Source organism: Ursus maritimus, unplaced genomic scaffold, assembly GCF_017311325.1.
Source record: "Ursus maritimus isolate PB19 unplaced genomic scaffold, ASM1731132v1 scaffold_29, whole genome shotgun sequence".
In the NCBI taxonomy this organism is placed as follows: Eukaryota; Metazoa; Chordata; class Mammalia; order Carnivora; family Ursidae; genus Ursus; species Ursus maritimus.
Genome location: NW_024425452.1, coordinates 11094427 through 11113879, shown reverse-complemented (window position 1 = coordinate 11113879; position 19453 = coordinate 11094427). Strand labels below are relative to the sequence as shown.

Sequence of the window (19453 nt, the reverse complement as noted above, 5' to 3'; positions counted from 1 at the left end):
AAAAAAAAAAAAAAAGAATGCTACTCTTTGGGCTGGCTGTTGCTGCAGACACAATCTCTAGGGTTCTGTGAGTTGACAGGGGTCAGCTGGATGGCAAGTCTCTCATGAGGTCTTCACTCAGATGTCTGGCACCTGGGCTGGGAGAGCTGGAACAGATGGGCCTGGCGGGGTATCTTTCCCTCTCCACATGACTTCTCCATCAGGCCAACTTGAGCTTCTTCTATGAGGTGGCTGGCTTCCCTCAGAGACGACCAGGGGGAAGATGTAAGACTACTTATGACCTAGTCTTGGAAGTCTCGGAACACTACTTTCCCACCTTGTGTTGGTCAAGCAAGTCCCCAAGGCCCATTCAGATTCAAGGGGAGAATGAGACTTATTCTCAGTGGCGGAAGTAGCAAAGAATTTGAGGCCATTTCAAGATACTCTTGCTAGTCTAGGTTGAAGTTAAAAGAACTATGGCTCCAAAAGATTAAGAGACTCACTTGGGGCCAGGACAGAGGTTTCCCAATGCCCAGACCAGTAGTCTTTTCCCTATGCCATGGTGCTTTGTCTAACATAGTATCTATTTTTCTATTCATTCTGGCACGCAGACGTGAGTGGTGGCAAGGGGGAACCCGTCCAGTAAGTTGTGTGCCTGCTTGAATTGTTCTACTGAGAAACTTCAATCCAGACAGAGATGTTGGCAGCACAGAGGTCTCTAGTTACCTCTTCCCCGACATATATAGACATGGGCAATTTCATTGTTACTATAACATTTAAATAGCCAAATGGGATCTTTGCCTCATTTATTACTTCAGGATTATTTTAATACTTTGTGTGTGTTAATTAGCAGTCACATCACACTGTTGATATTCACACCCACATAATTGCCCCTATACTTTGGTCCTATTATTTTTCTATTTCTCACATTGATCTTAATATCTCAAAGGAATAGCATGCAGGCAGAAATACTTGACTTTAACTCTGAGACACTGAGATACCGGCCACGAGGCAGGTGGTGCTAAGGCATTAGGTAACTTGTGTCTTCGGCTCCTGAAATAACGGTTCCTTTACCTGCAACTCTTGAATGATCACTCCTTCTCTAGGATCGACATGTATGTGGAGGGCTTGAAGGACCTGAGCGACATGATTATGTTCCTTCCACTCTCTCTGCCTGGAGAGAAGGAGATGAACCTTGAGTACATCCTTGAAAGAGCCACTACAAGATTCTTCCCCGTCTATGAGAAGGTAAGAGACAAACTTTTGCCCTGCCCTACAACGTGGACCAAGGGGGAGAAAAACCAAATAAACCAGAAGTAGAGAACTTCATTGGTGGATGAAAGATCCCCCAAAACACTTTGTGAAAGCGAAACTCTCCCCTCAATTGCAGTTACAAAACAAATCTGCCTCCTTCCTCTTACCCAAGTCTTCTGCATTTTTTTTTTTTTTTACAGATTTCATGCTTAACTTCAGCAATATGTATGGTTCTAGTGCTGACAGAATTTCAGTTGCTTGATTTAATTCTAGAGGATTCTAGGGAGAAAAAAAAAATCCCACACTAATTAGAGAGGTGGAGTGAGGGAAAAGGATGGATATCACTTCTAAAATACACTGGATAGTACGAGGGCTCAGGGTACTTTATAAGGCTTATTAGAATTCTACACAATATTCAAAATGTTAAGAAAACAATTGTTCCAAAAATAGTACTATTTTTCATCTGTCTCTGCATTTTTAACAGCTGAAAATAATGTCTGAAAAACTTGAGCTTTAAGCAAATACTTAGTGCCAGCCCTAACACAGGGTTGGATGACTTCATTAGTTATCAGTGCTCTTGACCTCAAGGTCAAGATGCGTTCATTATAATATCAGTCCACATAGGATAGGATCATGAAAAATGTTAAGGGTTTGGTAAAAATGAGCCATCAGTTTTCCAAACCCACCAGCAATGCTGGTTTAATCCATCCTTCCTGGGTTCAGTAACAGTGGTTCTAATTGAATGATTTAGTACATACATTGAATATATTTATCATATCAACAATTTTATAGCCTAATCATATAGATTGTTTAATTGATATTTACGTATTTATTTTTTAAAAGATTTTATTTATTTATTTATTTATTTATTTGACGGAGAAAAAGTGAGAGAGCACAAGCAGGGGGAGCAGCAGAGGGAGAGGGAGAAGCAGGCTCCCCGCTGAGCAGAGCAGGGAGCCTAACACAGGGCTCCATCCCAGGACCCTGGGATTATGACCTGAGCTGAAGGCAGATGCTTAACTGACTCAGCCACCCAGGAGCCCCTGATTTTTATGTATTTAATGTAGGTCATAGATACTCTAACTCCTAGGTTATACTTTTCCATTAATTACACTTAGTGAGTTATCAGTCCCCTCGGTCCAAGATGGAAGATCAATCAAACTGTGAATATTCTATACCTCAGGTTTTCTTGGTATCATTCCTTCAAAATTACTTAAAAGAGAATCTATTCCATTGTAATTAGCATATAATTAAAGCAATTTTTTGCTTCTAGTTTTACCAATATTGACAATGGAATGAATGTTTAACATCACTATTCCCAATGACTTAAGTTTTTGTTGTGAGATACTATGAAGAAAAGAGACTTCTCTTGTGGCTAAAAATAGTATCGACATCATCATCATCGCCAGAACAGAGCTAATCATCTGATGGTTCATTTCTGCTAAGTGCTTACTATGCGTTAAGCACTGTGCCAAGCATTTTGCCTGCATGATCCCACATCATCTTCCTAACTCCATGAAAGATGTGCCATTGTTACCCCCATTTTGCAGATAAAGCAACCAGAGCTTAAAGAAGCAAGATAACTTGCCTGATGTCATACAACTAATGATACTGGGGCCTACATTCAGGTCTAACTCCTGACCCCATGTCCAAGCATCACAAAATCACGGAGTTTGAGGGTTAGACAATACCTTAGTGACCTTCTACTCCAACCTTTTATATGCAATTGATTTTGACTCAAAGTGACCTGTAAGTCAGAGCCCTCTTAGAAGACAATCTGCTTATAGAAATGAGGTGTGGGCCCCTGTAAGAACGATGTTCTCCCACAAAGAGAAGCGTACTAGTAAGGACCCTGAGCTGAGATGGTGTGAGGAGAGAATTATCATCCCAGACCCAGGAGGGCCACCAATCCAGGCTATGGGGGTAAAATTATTCTATAAACGTTCATAGAATAGGTGCAGGGGATGTAATGAAAAGACAAAGGTGTGTGAAATCAGGCTGTTTCTGGTGTTCAGAATACTCAGGAGGATTCAGGCAATCCCACCTCTTTTGACAAACAGACTGAAGCCCTCAGAGATGGGATTTATATGTGCTCACATAGCCAGCCAGTGGCCCAGATTCGGAGCCAGGTCTCTAAACTTCTAGAAGACCTTCTGCCAAGTCACCTCGACTTTAAGTGATCTTCTGGGTACGCCCCTAAATCCTCTACCTTCTTCTCAACTGTCATGCAGGCACTAAGAGACCACGGGCAAGATTTCCTTGTGGGCGATCGGCTGAGGTGGGCCGATGTACAGCTCCTTGAAGTCATCTTCATGGCTGAAGAGTGCAAACCCAGTGTCCTCGCGGGCTTCCCTCTGCTACAGGTAATGCTATCCCAATAACTCCCAAAGAACTGCAGGAAGGACGAATCTGTATCATTCACTTGTTCTTTCATCCAGTCATTCATTATTATTGAAGAACCTACTAGCTTCTTTATGCCAAGACCCGTGCTAAAGATACAAAGATGTTCTCAAGGAACACACCCAGTGGGCGAGACAAGCACAGAGCCATGGACTATACTCTTATTATGTGCCAAGCATTGTACCAAGCACCGAAGGCACATTACCTCACTGATGTTATCCATCCTCAAAGTGGATAGGAAACAAGGCTTCAAGAGGTCAAATGATTTTCCCTCAAGCCACACTGTCAGCAGGCGATAGGACTGGGACGCAACCCTTGGCCTGACTGATTCTGTCGCCTGAGTTCTATAACACTTTGCTGTGTTGCTGGGTTCCTTGCTAACATTTTAAAAATATGCTTATTGAAAGTAGTTGTCACCCAAGTTGTGGTAATTCTGCAGCCTCAGTTTCCCACGTCACATGACGTTACAAGCATATTTGGTATTTTTATGTAGCCCGCCTCATTTGGATACAACAGTCTTCTATTTTTGAAAATTTTCATGATTATATACTATTCCATGTGCTGTGCTCAGAATAACCTTATTTTAAATGCTGAACATCATTAACAACTCGAATATTCAGTACCTGAGAAGGGTCCACATAAATGAAGACACGTCCATTGGGTAGAATTTTACGCGGTCATCTAAAGGTGTATTTTCCAAGATTACATAACGATATGGAAAAATCCTTACAACATGAGGACTTCCATTTATTAGTTATATATCAGGATACTGTGGAATTTTTGCTTTTATGAATAACATTGCAACAGCATCTTCATGGGTATACATTTTTCCACATTTAAGATAGTATCATTAGGATGTAATCTAAAAAATGGGGTCACTTGGTTATAGCCTGTGAACATTTTTGTGGTTCTTGAGAAATAGTTTTTTTTTTTTTTTTTAATATTTTATTTATTTATTTGACAGAGACAGAGACAGCCAGCGAGAGAGGGAACACAAGCAGGGGGAGTGGGAGAGGAAGAAGCAGGCTCCTAGCAGAGGAGCCTGATGTGGGGCTCGATCCCATAACGCCGGGATCACGCCCTGAGCCGAAGGCAGATGCTTAACCGCTGTGCCACCCAGGCGCCCCTTGAGAAATATTGTTAATGTGCTTTATACAGGGTAGCATCGCTTCACAATGCCACACGATGTATGAAAATTCCGTGTTATCCCTTGCTTCTACCAAGCACGAGGAATATAATTTTTACACACTTTCTGTCGCATGCAAACATATGCATCATTTATATTTAGCCTATTTTGCCATATTCTCTTCTCATGGAGAGTATACTTCTGCATTTTAGGAATTCAAGGCCAGAATCAGCTACATTCCCACGATTTGCAAATTTCTGCAGCCTGGAAGCCAAAGGAAGCCTCCACTAGATGAAGGCTCCATTGAGACCGTGAAGAACATATTCAAATTTGAACGTGGCATGTTTCTCAAAAACATGGGCACTATAGTAGCTGAGTATTAACAAGTGAAGAGTTCTCAAGAACTCGCAAATGTTTCACTTGGCATTCGTAGCAGTGCCCAGAAAGATGAGAAGGCCACTTTAATAAGGTAATATCAAGCAAAAGGAAATAAACTACCAAACACTTTGTAAATCAGACAACCCTTTTCCATAAAACAATAAAACACCAATGAATCAGAATCATCCAAATAAAGATTCTTCTGCATTCTACTTACTGCAAAAGAGTAAAATTTTAAGTCAACGGACATCGAGGACTTCTTTAAAAAACAAACACCCCACATATGCAAATACTGCCACCCACTTCCACATACTTTTGGGAAAAGTCCAGGACATGGCAGAGCTTCAAGCTAGTTTCTTAAACTTTTTTTTTTTTTAGATTTTATTTTTTTTAAGATTTTATTTTCGAGAGAGAAAGAGAGAGAGAGAGAGAAAACATGAGGGGGAGAGGGGCAGAGGCAGAGGAAAAAGCAGACTCCCGCCGAGCAGGGAGCCCCATGCAGGACTCAATCCCAGGACCCTGGATCATGACCTGAGCCAAAGGCAGATGCTTAACCGACTGAGCCACCCAGGAAGGTGCCCCGAGTTTCTTAAACTTTCAATCAACAGAGTATTTTACAGATATGGCATGTATTTTTATAATCAATTTCACATTTAGTTTCTACTTTTGTATCATAATCTTAGTTTGAGTATAAATTGTCAATCCAAATCTGAAGGGTCTTCTCAATCATCTCTGATAGTAAGTACACACAACACTCCAATGACAACCACTTTTTCCAACTTTGCTTGTGCTAACAACTTCTTCAGCACCATTAGGATAAGTGGGATTTTTTTTTTTTTTTTTAAGATTGTATTTATTTGACAGAGAGGCAGTGAGAGAGGGAATACAACCAGGGGGAGTGTGAGACAGAGAAGCAGGTTTCCCGCTGAGCAGGGAGCCCGACGCAGGGCTCAGTCCCAGAATGCTGGGATAATGACATTAGCTGAAGGCAGATGCTTAACGACTGAGCCACCTAGGTGCCCCAAGTGGGATTTTTTTTAAGCAGAGTATTTTTAAAGTACATCAAAGCATTTTGTCTGGGTTTTCTATTTGGTTAAACTGGTAGGTTTTTCTTTCTTTCTTCCCTTAGTTGGATTACTTATCACTGGAAGTCTAATAACTTCCTTGAAAGTCAGCTGGGAAGGGAACTGAACACAACAGTATCAACTCTGCTTTTACCAGTTGGGGCTCTACCCCCCATTTCATATGAAGAATGCATTTGTAATCTGACACTGTGGAGTAGAGGCAACAGATTTTTAGAGCTTTAGGGGATCTCATCAACCATTTTGTCCAAATTCCTCCTTAAGGAAGAGAAACTGAGACCCAGAGAGAAGAAATGACCTTCCAAAGAACATATAACCAGTCAGTAGGAGAATGGGGCTAGAACTCAGGTCTCTTGATGTTTAGTCTAGGGCCTAAAAGTAAGTGCCGTGGACATTGTCATAGCTATGCCTAAAAATGAAGTGGTGGGGCGCCTGGGTGGCACAGTGGTTGAGCGTCTGTCCTTCAGCTCAGGGCGTGATCCTGGCATTGTGGGATCGAGCCCCACATCAGGCTCCTCCGCTATGAGCCTGCTTCTTCCTCTCCCACTCCCCTTGCTTGTGTTCCCTCTCTCACTGGCTGTCTCTATCTCTGTCGAATAGATAAATAAAATCTTTAAAAAAAATAAAAAATAAAAAAAAATAAAAAAATAAAAATGAAGTGGTGATTTGGGACAAAATGGACAAGATCATTTTTGTTTCAGAATTATTACTGTTCCATCAAGGGAGAATGTCTGCTCCTGAGGAAGACTTCCCAATCTCTTTCATTAATAACTGAACATTTAAATGTTGGAAATGATTTGAGTATATAGAGAGGACACTAAAACGAGAGAAACAGGTTTAAAACAGAATGCATTTTATTTGAATACTGAATACATTCCGTTCGTATACCGAGAGTGCTGAGAATAGAGTTTTTTAAAAGGGAAAAATAACACTGGCAGTGATAAAATTAAAATGGAAGAACTATAATTTCTAATATAACAATGACAAGCAGAAGCATCAGCATTTTGTCAAGTTCACTTCTGGCATTCCATTATCTGGGAACTTACAGTTTAAATTTCAGACACAAGTATTTGGAATTGTCAAAAAAAAAAAAAACCCTCACATATATAAAAGTAGGCACAGTAAATGAAAGTGTATAACAATTTATTAAATGTCTTTAATGAAACTATTATCTAACAAGTAGAAAACAGTCGAGCTTTTGGTTTAAAAAAAAAATCCCTCAAACTAGTGTTCATTTTGGAGCATTTCTGTTGTTTCTAACGTAAAATAAGACAATGTTCCACGTAAAAGAAGTTTATCTTTTGAATACAAAGTGTATGCTCTGCCAGTTACAGCAGAATCACACGAACTGAGTCTTCAGTGCCTTCGGATTCTCAAAGCAGCAATAAGACAAGTCTCAGAATCATCATGAGGCTGGATTAAAATAAAGGAAAGGCAAAGAGCAGGTCACGTTTACACGGCATAAGACAGAGGTGCCCACATTCACCTAACCCGTAATGTTACTAAACTTTGGTCTCCAAGATTTTCTCTTGCTTCTCCTCAGAGCAGGGGTGAGCTCCTTAGCCTGTGTTGGAACTTCCCAGACAAGGCTGAACTAGCCACTTACAAATGCTGACTGACTGAATGAGCAAAATCAGAACTCACGATTCTGAAAATCTGGGGTGAACCTTTGTAAGAGAAAGGTCTGGAAAAGAACACCAATCTTTCATCAGCTAGTAAAGGCAAGTGGCTTGAAAAAAGAAGCAAGGAGCAATTCTGGGGTGTTATTATTACAATCTCAGCTACTTTCCACCGACTGGGGTCTTGTTCTTCTTGACCCGTAAACCCTACTTCTGATTCCTTCTATCACCAGGTATCATTTTTAGAACAAAGCCATAACTGGAAAACAGTCCTTTGTAACCACATTCCTCCCTGACATCACCCCCCTCCCACCAAGTCAAAAACATGATACACAGCCACATGAGAAAATTCCATAGAAAAGCAGAATGGAGAAATTACTCACTGCATTATCACACAGTGATAAAAACTATTAACAGCTGGAAGTATTTCCTTCCTGTCTTGGTTTTTTTATTCACAAACTTTTGAGATCACACTATATTTGGTTGTTTATTTATTCTGTTTTTAATCTTCCACTGCATCATTAAGATGTTCTAATGCCACTAGTTTTTTTTTTTTTTTTTTTAAGATTTTATTTATTTATTTGACACAGAGAGAGAGCTAGAGAGCACAAGCAGGGGGAGTGGCAGAGGGAGAGGGAGAAGCAGGCTCCCCACTGAGCAGGGAGTCAGATGTGGGGCTCAATCCCAGGACCCTGGGATCATGACCTGAGCTAAAGGCAGGCGCTTAACTCACTGAGCCACCCAGGCGCCCCTACTAAATAGTTTTTGAAAATGTGTCATGTAATTGCTGCTCGATATTCCATTAAGTGCACAAAGCACTTATTGAAATATTTCCTTATTGGTGAGTTTTTAGGTTGTTTCTAATTTTTCAGTTCATCATGTGTTCCATTAGGAATGAAGTTGCAACGAACATCAGTCTCTGTATACATTTCGTTATTTCTTTGGAATACATTCCAAAAAATAAAAATGTGTAACAAAGGAAGTAAACATGTTTCAGGCTTTCAACATACAAAGGCTGCCTCCAGGAAGAACTGAAAAATGTTACCTATAAATTTGTATGTGGTAATATGATTAATCTCATGGGTAGAATTACTGGGATCAACTTAAGAGAAATCGGAGGCTCCCTATTTATTTTTTTAAAAAAATATTAACTGTCCTCCCTTGAAAACTCAGACTATGCCTAGCAGGCTATCACTTTGTCGCAGGCTGTAAGAGAGACATACGATAGCAACTCTACGTGTGGTCCGCAAAAATGTTCACGGCTACATCAACACCGAAGACTGACTGCAGGTCTGATATTTTAAGGTTTTACAGCCATGCTTACTGTAACAAAAATTCCTTTGACCTTTTCAAGTTAAAACCGACTCTTGCTAAAAAGTCAACACTTCAAAATGATGGCAGAAGAAAGCACAGATCAAAATAGTTGTTCTTACCTTAGACCTGCAACCAGCCCAGCTGGCATGATTTTCTTAGATCTCTTATACCTCACACCCATTATGGTGGCCAGGAAGAAAGCTGTAACTAAAAACCAAACCAATGCATGAACCAGAATTTCAAACATATTAGCAATGCTTGCTCATGGGGGAAAAAAAAAGGACATTGTTCCAGCTTTTTAATGTAACAACTCTTATGTATAAGTATTAAGTTGCTATCTTCTTGAAAAGATAAAGCGTTCTCTTAAAAGACTTTATAAACTAGCTTATCGGAAAGATTTCTGAGTGAACAAGCACGTTAAAAGCCATTCCTGAAATATCTTCATAAGAAAAAAGTCTTCGTCTAACTTAAATTTCTGTTTGTAGAAACTCCTGGAAGGCGAGGACTGTGTCTTATTCAACTTTACTCAGGAACACTAGGCAGGATGTCTGGATCCACAGGAGATGTCCAATAAATGCTCATTTAAGTGAAAGTAAAGAAAATAATCAGAATCTTTTAGTTTAAGCAAGACCTGATGAATAAAAAAAAAAATACTAGGAAAAAAGGCTGACTGATTTTAATGTGCAGCACTGCATGTTGGGAAACTGATGCCTGGGTAATACTATTAAACTCAGAAGTGTCACACCAGCCTTTTAGGTGCTGAACCAATATGGCGAGAGACCGTGTTATGTAAGAGATTAGGGGGCTGACGTCACAATTTCAGAAGAGCTTTCAAGGAAAAAAAATCACTTGCTGATATAAAGAACAAAAAGACTGACAATAAACATGTGAACTATTAAGTGCGTGTGAATAAACTGCCCACAATATCCACAGCTTGCAGATACGTTTCTTCTTTTGACACAATTCCATTATTAAAAACTATCCCGGGCTCCTCTTTCAAAAAGTCAAGAAAAAAAATACAACACTAAGTTCTCTTTCTCTCCCTCAAAGACCGAACTGATACAATTTGTCTTCATTTGTCGTTTCTTCCATACCCACAAGGGCACTTTGAATAATAATCAGATTAAATAGAAACAATTTCCAAACCTTGACCTATTTCAAGCTAGACTAAAGAGAGCCAAGCATCCTGGGCCTATAAACACACACAGGTTTCCATCTTTACTATGGACATTCCCCTGCCAAGCCCAACAAGGGAAGAAGCTAAAAAAAGGTGAGCCTTGATTTTCTAGATTAAGTCTTAAGGCAAAACGGGTTCCAAAAGCTGCTTGTGAATTAAGTAAAATAATGCAAGGCCGTCTCTTGTTAGGCATTTTAATAGCAACACAAAAACTAGGCTAATAGGCACTTAGGGGCATTAGCAGAAAATCTGGGCATAATTCCTTGATTTTTCTAATTTTATTTTCTTTTTCTAGTAACAAGTTTCAGAACATTTCTAAATGTTCTTCTGTGTTTGAAGGCCTGGGAGCAACATCCTTGTTTTCGACTGGGTCTGTCTAGAAAGGAACAAGAATTGTGTTCAGTCTCGACACATGCATATCCACTTGCCACCGTGGCTGCATGTTTTCCAGTGTTACCTAGTATAGGGTACAAAAAAGCCACTCCCAAGGTCTGACCCTTCATAACCGGGAAAAAATGTCTACTTACACAGTGACAGTTTGACATCTCGCTTGTCATTGGAGACACGGTAGGCTCCATAGCCAGCCAAAAATCCAACAAAAAGACCAGCGATCAAAGATGGAACACCGCCTGGAAAAAAAAAAAAAGGGTTCAGAAAGAGAATCCCCAAATGAAAGGAATTCCTTCCATTCCTTCAAGTATGATACATGCACCCTCAAATGTGTATCTACATGGGCACTGTAACTAGACAAAGCCAAATTACATATCAGCCTCTTCATGGGCAGTTTCTAAGATACGACTGGTCCTTGCTGAACCCGAAATGCAAGTCAGAGAAACCCTGAATATACAGCAATGCCAGGGTTAGATATGGCTTGAGCGAATCAGAAAGCCTGCCTGGTGGAAGCAGTTTGACCTTGATTGCATGACCTTGGACAATCGGTTGACTTCTTTACACCTCTCTCTCTTTTTTTTTTCCCTCTTCTCCCTCTTTTTACTCTGAGGTTGTGATAATAACAATAGGATACACCGATATTTAAGCTCAGAGATAGAGAAGTCCTGTGCAAAGCAAGCGATGGTTCTGTCCTGCATAATTAAAGCTTCCAGCCTCCAGATGTCAGGACTCAGGGATGAATGGTGACTGTACTGAGAAATGGGAAGAGCCAGGGCACTGATGCAGCCAGCCCACCACCCACCCAGTGCACTCCCAGCCCGCAGCTCATTCATCCACTGCCCCAGGGCACCGTGACCAACACCAAGCACTTCCTGCGCACCGGCAGTGGGCTGCATGCCAGGGACACTGTGAAAAAGACACACACAGTTGGTGTTTCGTGGAGCTCACTCTGTTTAGAATCTATCACATTGGACTCCCTCAGGGTAGGGTCAAGGCATCTCTAGGTTTTAAATATCTGTAGGAAATTCAGATTGTAGCCAGGGTTAAAAACCATTGCAGCAACCCATGCGTGTGTGCAGTTGCACGCACACCCACAGACAGACACACACACACAGCAGCATCCTGAATGAGAAGCCACATGCACTGGGTTCTAGTCCTAATTTTTCCATTTGTTGCCTGCAGGGCTAAGGCACTTAGTCTCTGAGTTTTGTCAGCTGCAAAACAGAGTTAATATCACCATCCATGTCACATATATAAAGGCTTGGAATGTTACGTTGGAGATAATATTAAATTCCTCATTTTTCCTCCCTCCCTCCGAATCTATTCTGCAAACACAGCAACATGATGTTTTAAAAGCATACATTTGGACAGGTCACTCCTCTAATGAAAAACCGTCAATGCTTTCTACTGCATTTAGGGAAAAAAACCCAGTCTGCTCGATTATTGGAGCCTTGGCCTTCTTTCAGTTCCCTGAATAAGTCAAACTCTTTATTCTTCATGGTTTCTAGACATGCTGTTCCTTGCCTGGAGCGCTCTTCCCTGCACTGCCAACTGGCCAACTGCAGCTCACCTCCAGATGTCTCTGTAAGTGTCAGCTCCTCAGAGCTGTCTTCTCTGACCTACCATTCGCCATCATATATTTGTACACCTGTCCACGAATTTAAGGTCAGCTCCCTGACTTGCTTGTGAGCACCGTCTCTTTTTGCTCACTGCTCTTTTCCAGGGCCTGACACAGTGCTGGGTACTTGGCAGCACTTGATAAACATTGACAAAATGCATGCCCGGGCACTCCCTCTTATGGGTCATGTTCTAGCGGAAGACATCAGATTAAGAAAATAGTTAAGGGGATTTAAGCATTTTCTGGAATGCATGACTAGGTCACGTTAATTAAGGTGTCTTCTCACTTAGAGATCTCTCTTTTCTGTACAACCTGACGATTTCTGCGCTGCTAGGATCCTCCCCACCTGACGTATGCAGAGGGAGGGGCAGCACGAGTCTTGGCAAGATCAGACAGCAAACAGTGGGGACGGACAGGCACGCCAGCAGCCCACATGAATGAGAAGTGGGAAGGCTCCCTGGGAGAGTCCATCCTGCGTGAGGAAGGAGTTGGGTCCATGGGCTCTACCTTGTAAGAAAGCCATGGCTGGTGGAAGGGAGCCAGATCCTGCAAAAAAGCTCAGTCTATGGTGGGGCTACAAAGAGAAGCTCTGAGCTTGTCCCACACCCCTTTCCTCCAAGGGCCAATGTGGCTGGGGCAGTCTCAAGGAGTTTCAATGGAGTTTTCCAAGGAGTTGAAAGGTGCATATGGGGGGCCTCTCTCCCTCAGAGCAGAACACCTGCCTGACAAGCTCTCCTGCTCCCCTCCTCTCTGGAGGGGCTGCTGTGCCCTGACCTCAAACTAGAGTAGGAAGGTATGAGGCCAGGTTCGGCCCTGGTACAGGAGAAGGCCAAGTGAGCTTTCTGGCCATCTTTGGCTTTGGGCACTGGCTACCTGGCTCAGAAAAAGCCTCAAAATCAGTGTCTTCTTGGTTATGCACTTTTCTGGGGACCTCTGTAGGAGAGGGGTGAACTTGGTGCTCAGCCTGCCACGGTGTTGCCTCTCTCCCCTTTCTCTGCTCCTGGCAGGAAATCTATCAGTCCCTCACTCTGACCCAACCTATGTCCGGCACCTGGTCTAGTAGAGGATTCAGACATACTTGTCCTCTTACCAAACACCATTCTGACATCACATCTTTAATCTACCCACCACTGTTCTCAGTAACTGTCTCGTGGAAGCGTCCCCTGGCTGAACTGTAGCTTTAAGTAAAAACAGAGAGAGTTGACACACTTTATACAAAAGATCTAAGGCTCTGGGGCCACAAGCAGCTTAGAACATAATACAGAATACAAAACTAGAAAAAGATATTTTGCCCCACTGGCCCACAGACTCTCCCACTGGCAGGGCAGTAGCAGCAGAAATGAGCATATTAAACCCTTCTTCTGGGCCAGGCACTATGTGAAATGTGTTCCATGCATTATCCTTATTTAATCCTAACTGATTAATATACAAATGAGGAATTGAAGCCCAGAAGTTAAAACAGCTCACATGAGTATCTGAGCTAGTAAGGAGTAGTGTCACGAGCAGAATTTCGGAAAGCTTGATTCCGTGGCCTGAGCTCTACATTATAAAAGAGTGGGCTTCTTTGCGAACACATGCCCCCAGGGGCTTCCAGGATCACTTAGTTGGGGGCTCTCTCTCTCTCTCTCTTTTTTAAGATTTTCAGGACCCTGGGATCATGACCTGAGCCGAAGGCAGATGCTTAACTGACTGAGCACCTAGGTGTCCCTAGTTGGGGGTTCTTGAAGGAGGCCAAGGAACCATATGGTCCAAATGAGAAACAAGAACCTGAAATCAGAGACCTTACAGCAAATGTGACTGCATTTGTTCCCGAAGAGATCTGGGTTAGAAAAGTAAAGTAATCCTCGCCTCTCCTCTCCTCTCCTCCCCCACCCCCGGCTGCCCCAACACACACACACACACACACACACACACACACACACGCACGCACACACACACACATCCTTCTTCCCACCCCTCTAACACACAGGCAGAAAGACCCAGACGTGCTTTTCTGTTCTGTCACTGAAGCTATTTAGACCCATCTTTGACAATGAAAAAGTGTTTCAATAACAATCCTATCAGAATTTTAAACTGAGCCCTCTTCAAAGTAGATTATAAAACATCAGTAGTGGTTTATAATCTTAACACAACCACCAATCCCCCACCAAGTCCTTTGGATGAAAAATACAGTTAAGGCTTACCTCTCCGCTTGTATCCCAAGATGCTTCCAAATGTCACAAGGGCTGCATAACCGAAACCAATCAGGTCCATTGGCAAGGCTGCAATTCTACAGCTGGGGGAAGGGACAAGTGTTACAAAATAAAAAGAACTGGGGGGGAGCACAGGTAATATAAAAATGCTATGCATTCCACAGAATTACAGAGATTCATTTCTCTAGCCTCCTAAAAAAAAAGGAAAGCTCAGTGAGAGACATGTATGCTTCATCAAGGGTAAGTCACTGAAGAATACAGAAGCCTCTGGCACAAAATCACGTGAGTGATGAGACTGTCCTACAGTGCCTCATAGCAGCAGCTGAAACATAGATCTAGGGCTGAGAAGTTCCATTAAAATCCTACCCAGGAATCTATAAGATGTAGGAGAGTGTGCTGGCTATGGGCTGGAGACACAGGTACTGGTCACTAGCTGGCCGTTGGGTCTTGGACCATGCCCCGTCTCTGACCTCAACACCCCCCCCAAACCGAGGGGAGTAGATGAGATGAACCTTAAAGTTCCTTGCCGCTTTTTAATTCTTTTAATTTCTGATTCCCAGTGGTACTTTTGTATCTTAACTCTTACATCTGTATTTCCTCCATGGGGAAAATATCTTTGTATATACAAGGAATAGCATATGAGGTTTTTGGTTTTTTTTAAAAGATTGTATTTATTTATTTGAGAGAGATAGAGCACGAGCAGGGGAAGGGGTAGAAGGAGAGGGAGAAGCAGACTCTGTGCTGAACAGGGAGCCCGACATGGGTCTCGATCCCAGGACTCCAGGATCACAACCCGAGCTGAAGGCAGACACTTAATCGACTGAGCCACCCAGGCGCCCCTCATGTGAGGTTTCTTTGTAGTTTTACAGTGTTCTCACTGCTCATCTTTTAGGTTAACCTAGTCTTTTATCCTCTGCACAAACTGGTAACAAACTGACCCAGAAGAACAGAAAAGGAGTTTTGAGCTGATCTCAGAGAGGAAGCCAGAAGTTACTGTGAGGAAGGTGTGCGGGGAGGGAGTCCAAGGCCCAGGAGATGACAGCACCACTCAGGAGGCACTAGAGAAAAATCCTGAACATCCCCGGGAAGGCGCATTAAAAGAGGAGGCTCATCGGTGTCCACGGAGTGGTGCTGCAGGACGGAACCCACAGGAAGGACCCGTACTCAAAAACCACTGCTGACTGCAAGACGGACAAACACACAGTCATGATGGGGATGAGACTGCGAGCAATTACCAAGTGCCAGGCACCCTTCTGAAGCCTTACACCGACTCAATTATTACCACAACCTTCTGAGGTAAGTCCTATTGTTATTACCCACTTTCTAGATGAGGAGACTGAGGCACAGAAAGGGCCAGCAATATTCCCGAGGCCATGCAACAGGACCGAGGTTTCGGACTGAGAGAAGTCTCATTCCTACCCACTAGCAATCACGCCTCTGATAACCGAGTCCATGGTCTGAAAAAAATGACTCTGCAAACAAAACTAATGTCCTTCAGATTTATGAAGTTCTGGACCAACAGTCCATACCAACCATCGCTTCTGTGGGTCTCACAGCTTCAAGTTGCAACCATCTGGTGACTTTCCATCTTCAGCCCTGTCAGCTTCTCACGGTCCGTCCGGCCTGCTGTCTTTCCCAAAGGCTTAGTGGAACTCCACAACGTATGCTTGGCTCCAAACCCGATGCCATACTTCCCAGCTATGCAACATTGGGCATGTTCCTTTTTTTTTTTAAAGATTTTATTTATTTATGTGACAGAGAGACAGCCAGCGAGAGAGGGAACACAAGCAGGGGGAGTGGGAGAGGAAGAAGCAGGCTCATAGTGGAGGAGCCTGATGTGGGGCTCGATCCCATAACGCCGGGATCACGCCCTGAGCCGAAGGCAGACGCTTAACGACTGCGCCACCCAGGTGCCCCCATTGGGCATGTTCCTTATTCTCTCTGCAACCGTCTCTTCATCTGTAAAATACGGATAATCGAATTCTCTACGTCACAGAGTTGTGATAATTGAATGAGGTCATACTGAAAAGCGCTTACGACAGTGCCTGCACATACTGAGCACTCAACAAATCCTAGCTGCTGTAATGATGACTGTTCTTCTCTTTCACCCTTACACCCATTTTTAAGCTTGACATGTGTGAGGCCATAACTATACCAAACTCACTGAGAAAACAACAGAGATGCAGTGAATTTATAACGCATTCAATGAACTAAACCGTAATGTTAGAGCTTATACTCGACTCCATTTAACAACTATTTATTGAACGTCTTCTTTGTGCAAGGCAGTAGGAAGCCATGGAAAGCCCTGGGACTTGGCTCTGGCCTTCCAGTACAGCTCAGCAGGGGAGGCGGGTGTGTGGATGAGCCCTAAGAGGAAATGCACGGGCACCATAACAAGAAGTGGTGCCTCAGGAGACTTGGGAGCCTCAGGAAGGATTCCTAGAGCAAACGGGGTCCCGGCTGGCACCTTGGGGAGAGGAGGAGTAAGCCAAGGGAAGAGCGTGGCAAGGAAGGCTGTGCTCTAGGCAGCAGGGAGAGCATGTGCAGAAGTCTAGTGGCATGAGATAGCATGGCGCGTTTTCAAAATGGGCAGGAGTGCAGCGGGGCTGTGAAGAGTTGAGGCTGGAGAAAAAGACAGGGCCAGGACACTTGTAAGTCCTGTAAAGGGAGGCTGGGTTCTGTCTCAAGGGCAGCAGGGATGCACGAAGGGAGTCTCTCACAACCAGCTTTAATTCCAGCAAGTGCTTCCTCGCAGCGGTAGTGGGAGATGGGACAAAGTGAAGCAGGAAGCTGAGCTAAGCAAGAGATGGTGGTTGGCCTGGCCTGGAGCAATGGCAAGGAGGATGCAGCAGCTCTCAGAGAGGTTCAGGAAGCAGAATCAATAAGCCTGGATGTGGGGAGTGTGGGGGAGGGATGAGTCAGAGATGACTCACCTCTAGGTGTCTGGCTTGGACCACTAGGAAGGAGAGCTGGGAGGTGGGGGGTGGGAAGGGCTTGATGCTACTCCCGGAGACAGGGAACATTGGACCAGCAGTAGGCCCGTGGTGGCAGGAGCAGGGAGGAATTCAGGAATGGTGGGACCTATCTGAGACACAGTCAGTCTAAGATGCCTGACACACAGTGAGGAAAACACCTTTACACCCAGATCTGAAACTTATGAGAGATCACTCATCATCAAGTACTAATTTGGGGACCTAATTTTCTCCTTAAGCCGACCACCTGATGTAAAAGTCTGATTCTTCTTCCTCCTCTGAGCTCCCAGTCTTCTTCTGACTCCCTCTTGGAACCGCACCTCCTTCTACCTGGAATAGAGTTACTTAAGTGAGCTCCCCTCCCTATCTCCCCTCCCAGCCAAGCTCCTCCAGGGCTAAGCTCAAGTTCGGTTTATCTTTGTCCTCCCCACATCACCAAGCTCACTGGCATGCATGAGGCAGGTGTGGAGCAAATACTTGCTGAATGAACAAGTGAGTGAACCAAAGGAACAACTTCTGCCTGAAGGAAGACATTGTGTAACTGGCCAACTCTCAGTATAGCTCTACTGCCAGGAAACATCCTGTTCCCTTCATCTCCTTACTGAACTGAGTATTCTCAGGAGGCAAAATAAATCTATTCCCAATCCTTGCAAGAAGTTTCTGAACTCACAGAGAAAATGCAGATAAAAAGCAATCGCCCCTCTTGCTCCATATCCATGGCAGGACCATATGACCAGAAGCACATACGAAAGCAATGGAAGTGGGAGCCGATGCGCGCCTTGCATCACATGCTCTCACTGCAAACGCCACCTCAGCACTTGGAGAAGCGAGAAAGCATCTTGGGTGCAATGCAGCAAAATGATTTACCGCACCGCGTACGAAACCAGGTGACAGGGCCCTGCCTTGCCCCTAGCCCTCCAAAATTTGGAAAACCACTAAGAGATTTTCCGTAAGCTACCATATAAAAAGCTACCTACCTTTGTACTCCTTGGGGCTCGAAAGACCATTTTCGAGTGAAGTCTGGGTGGTACTAGGAAGGTGAAAACTGCCAAGGGTTTTTGCCATGGTCCGAGAACCCTATCCCTTCCCCGCCTCTCCCTGGCTCCAGGGAGGTAGGAGGAGAACAGGTGGGAGGCTCAGGGCCGAGGAAGGAAGAAACTGGGGAATTCCCAGGAGACGGAGAGGAGCGATGCTTGGGAGAAGCAGCCCCCATCCCCTGCAAAATTCTCCCCAGGTCCTCAGCATCTTTGCTCCTATCTGTGCCTTTACAAGAAAATTCAGGAGAGGAAGTTCTCGACTGCGAGGCGTACAGCTCACCTGCAACCCCGAGCCCTCCCCGCGGCTCAAAAGAGAAAAATCGGGAGCCAGCCTCGGGCCAACTTTGTACCTGGTGTCCGGAAGCAGTCCCCGGGGCCAGCGCCTCCCGATTCTGCGCGCTACCTCCCCGCACTGGGCAGGGCCTGCTGGTTCCGGGCGGGGCCTTCCCCGCGGCGCGCATGCGCCCCGGCCCTCACTCCTTCCTCGGCTGGGCGTGCCCGGCCCAGGCTCCAAACGTGGAAGCCCATGCACGCTCCACCGCCGCGGGCTCCGTTTACCCGGTTTTGGGCTCTGGTCCTGAACATGGACTGGGGTCTGCTGCCTCCTGCCGGACCTGCGGGAAGCATCCGCAGAGAGCGGGTCTGGGTGGAGCCGGGATCCCAGAAGGCGGAGTTTTAACCGTGAGGTTCATTTATTTGTGGGGCTTCAGCAGCAACCCAGGCCTTTTAGATTCTCGCCAGCCGATTGTCCCCATTTTCAGTGGGGGGAGCTAAGGTTCAGACAGGTTAAGTGATGTAGTTGTCCACGGTCTCAGGTCCTAAGTGGGGTAGAAAGGTTAGAGCCCAGGTTTGTCTGGTTTCAAAGCCGGAGCTCCCGTCATTATATCACACTGTCTAGGAGGTCACGCAGATGTG

At 44.3% G+C, this 19453-nt stretch overlaps 2 protein-coding genes across 7 annotated transcripts in view; one reads left to right on the top strand and one right to left on the bottom strand.

The window, feature by feature from the left end:
• The window catches only part of LOC103664002 (glutathione S-transferase-like), a 15843-nt gene extending 10249 nt beyond the window's left edge, over nucleotides 1–5594 (top strand). For both annotated transcript variants that reach the window (XM_008691787.2, XM_008691786.2), the window contains exons 5-7: nucleotides 1086–1227; nucleotides 3465–3596; nucleotides 4972–5594. In XM_008691787.2, the coding sequence (XP_008690009.1) occupies nucleotides 1086–1227; nucleotides 3465–3596; nucleotides 4972–5142 (445 nt within the window). In that variant the 3' untranslated portion in view covers nucleotides 5143–5594. The remainder of the gene's footprint in view (nucleotides 1–1085; nucleotides 1228–3464; nucleotides 3597–4971) is intronic.
• A 1457-nt stretch (nucleotides 5595–7051) lies between these two features.
• Nucleotides 7052–19009, bottom strand: TMEM14A (transmembrane protein 14A). 5 transcript variants are annotated; one of them, XM_008691791.2, is made up of 5 exons: nucleotides 18889–19009; nucleotides 14521–14612; nucleotides 10857–10958; nucleotides 9272–9359; nucleotides 7052–7632 (listed from the first exon to the last, which is right to left on the bottom strand). In XM_008691791.2, exons 2-5 carry the CDS (start codon nucleotides 14588–14590, stop codon nucleotides 7593–7595), a joined length of 300 nt encoding a protein of 99 aa, XP_008690013.1. In that variant the 5' UTR covers nucleotides 14591–14612; nucleotides 18889–19009; the 3' UTR covers nucleotides 7052–7592. The 5 variants fall into 5 exon arrangements, with proteins under 5 accessions (XP_008690013.1, XP_008690012.1, XP_040499509.1 ...); XM_008691790.2 differs by having other exon boundaries at nucleotides 18819–18950; XM_040643575.1 differs by lacking the exon at nucleotides 18889–19009 and adding an exon at nucleotides 18479–18760.
• Between the last annotated feature and the right edge of the window lie 444 nt (nucleotides 19010–19453).

What these genes read in the sequence shown, in the direction of transcription:
- TMEM14A (XM_008691791.2), bottom strand. Translation starts at nt 14,590, where the DNA reads ATGGACCTGATTGGTTTCGGTTATGCAGCCCTTGTGACATTTGGAAGC. An exon ending in AGATGTCAAACTGTCACTGT is followed by an intron (nt 9,360 to 10,856) that starts GTAAGTAGACAT and finishes TTTGGTTTTTAG; the next exon opens with TTACAGCTTTCTTCCTGGCC. An exon ending in GGGCTGGTTGCAGGTCTAAG is followed by an intron (nt 7,633 to 9,271) that starts GTAAGAACAACT and finishes ATTTTAATCCAG; the next exon opens with CCTCATGATGATTCTGAGAC.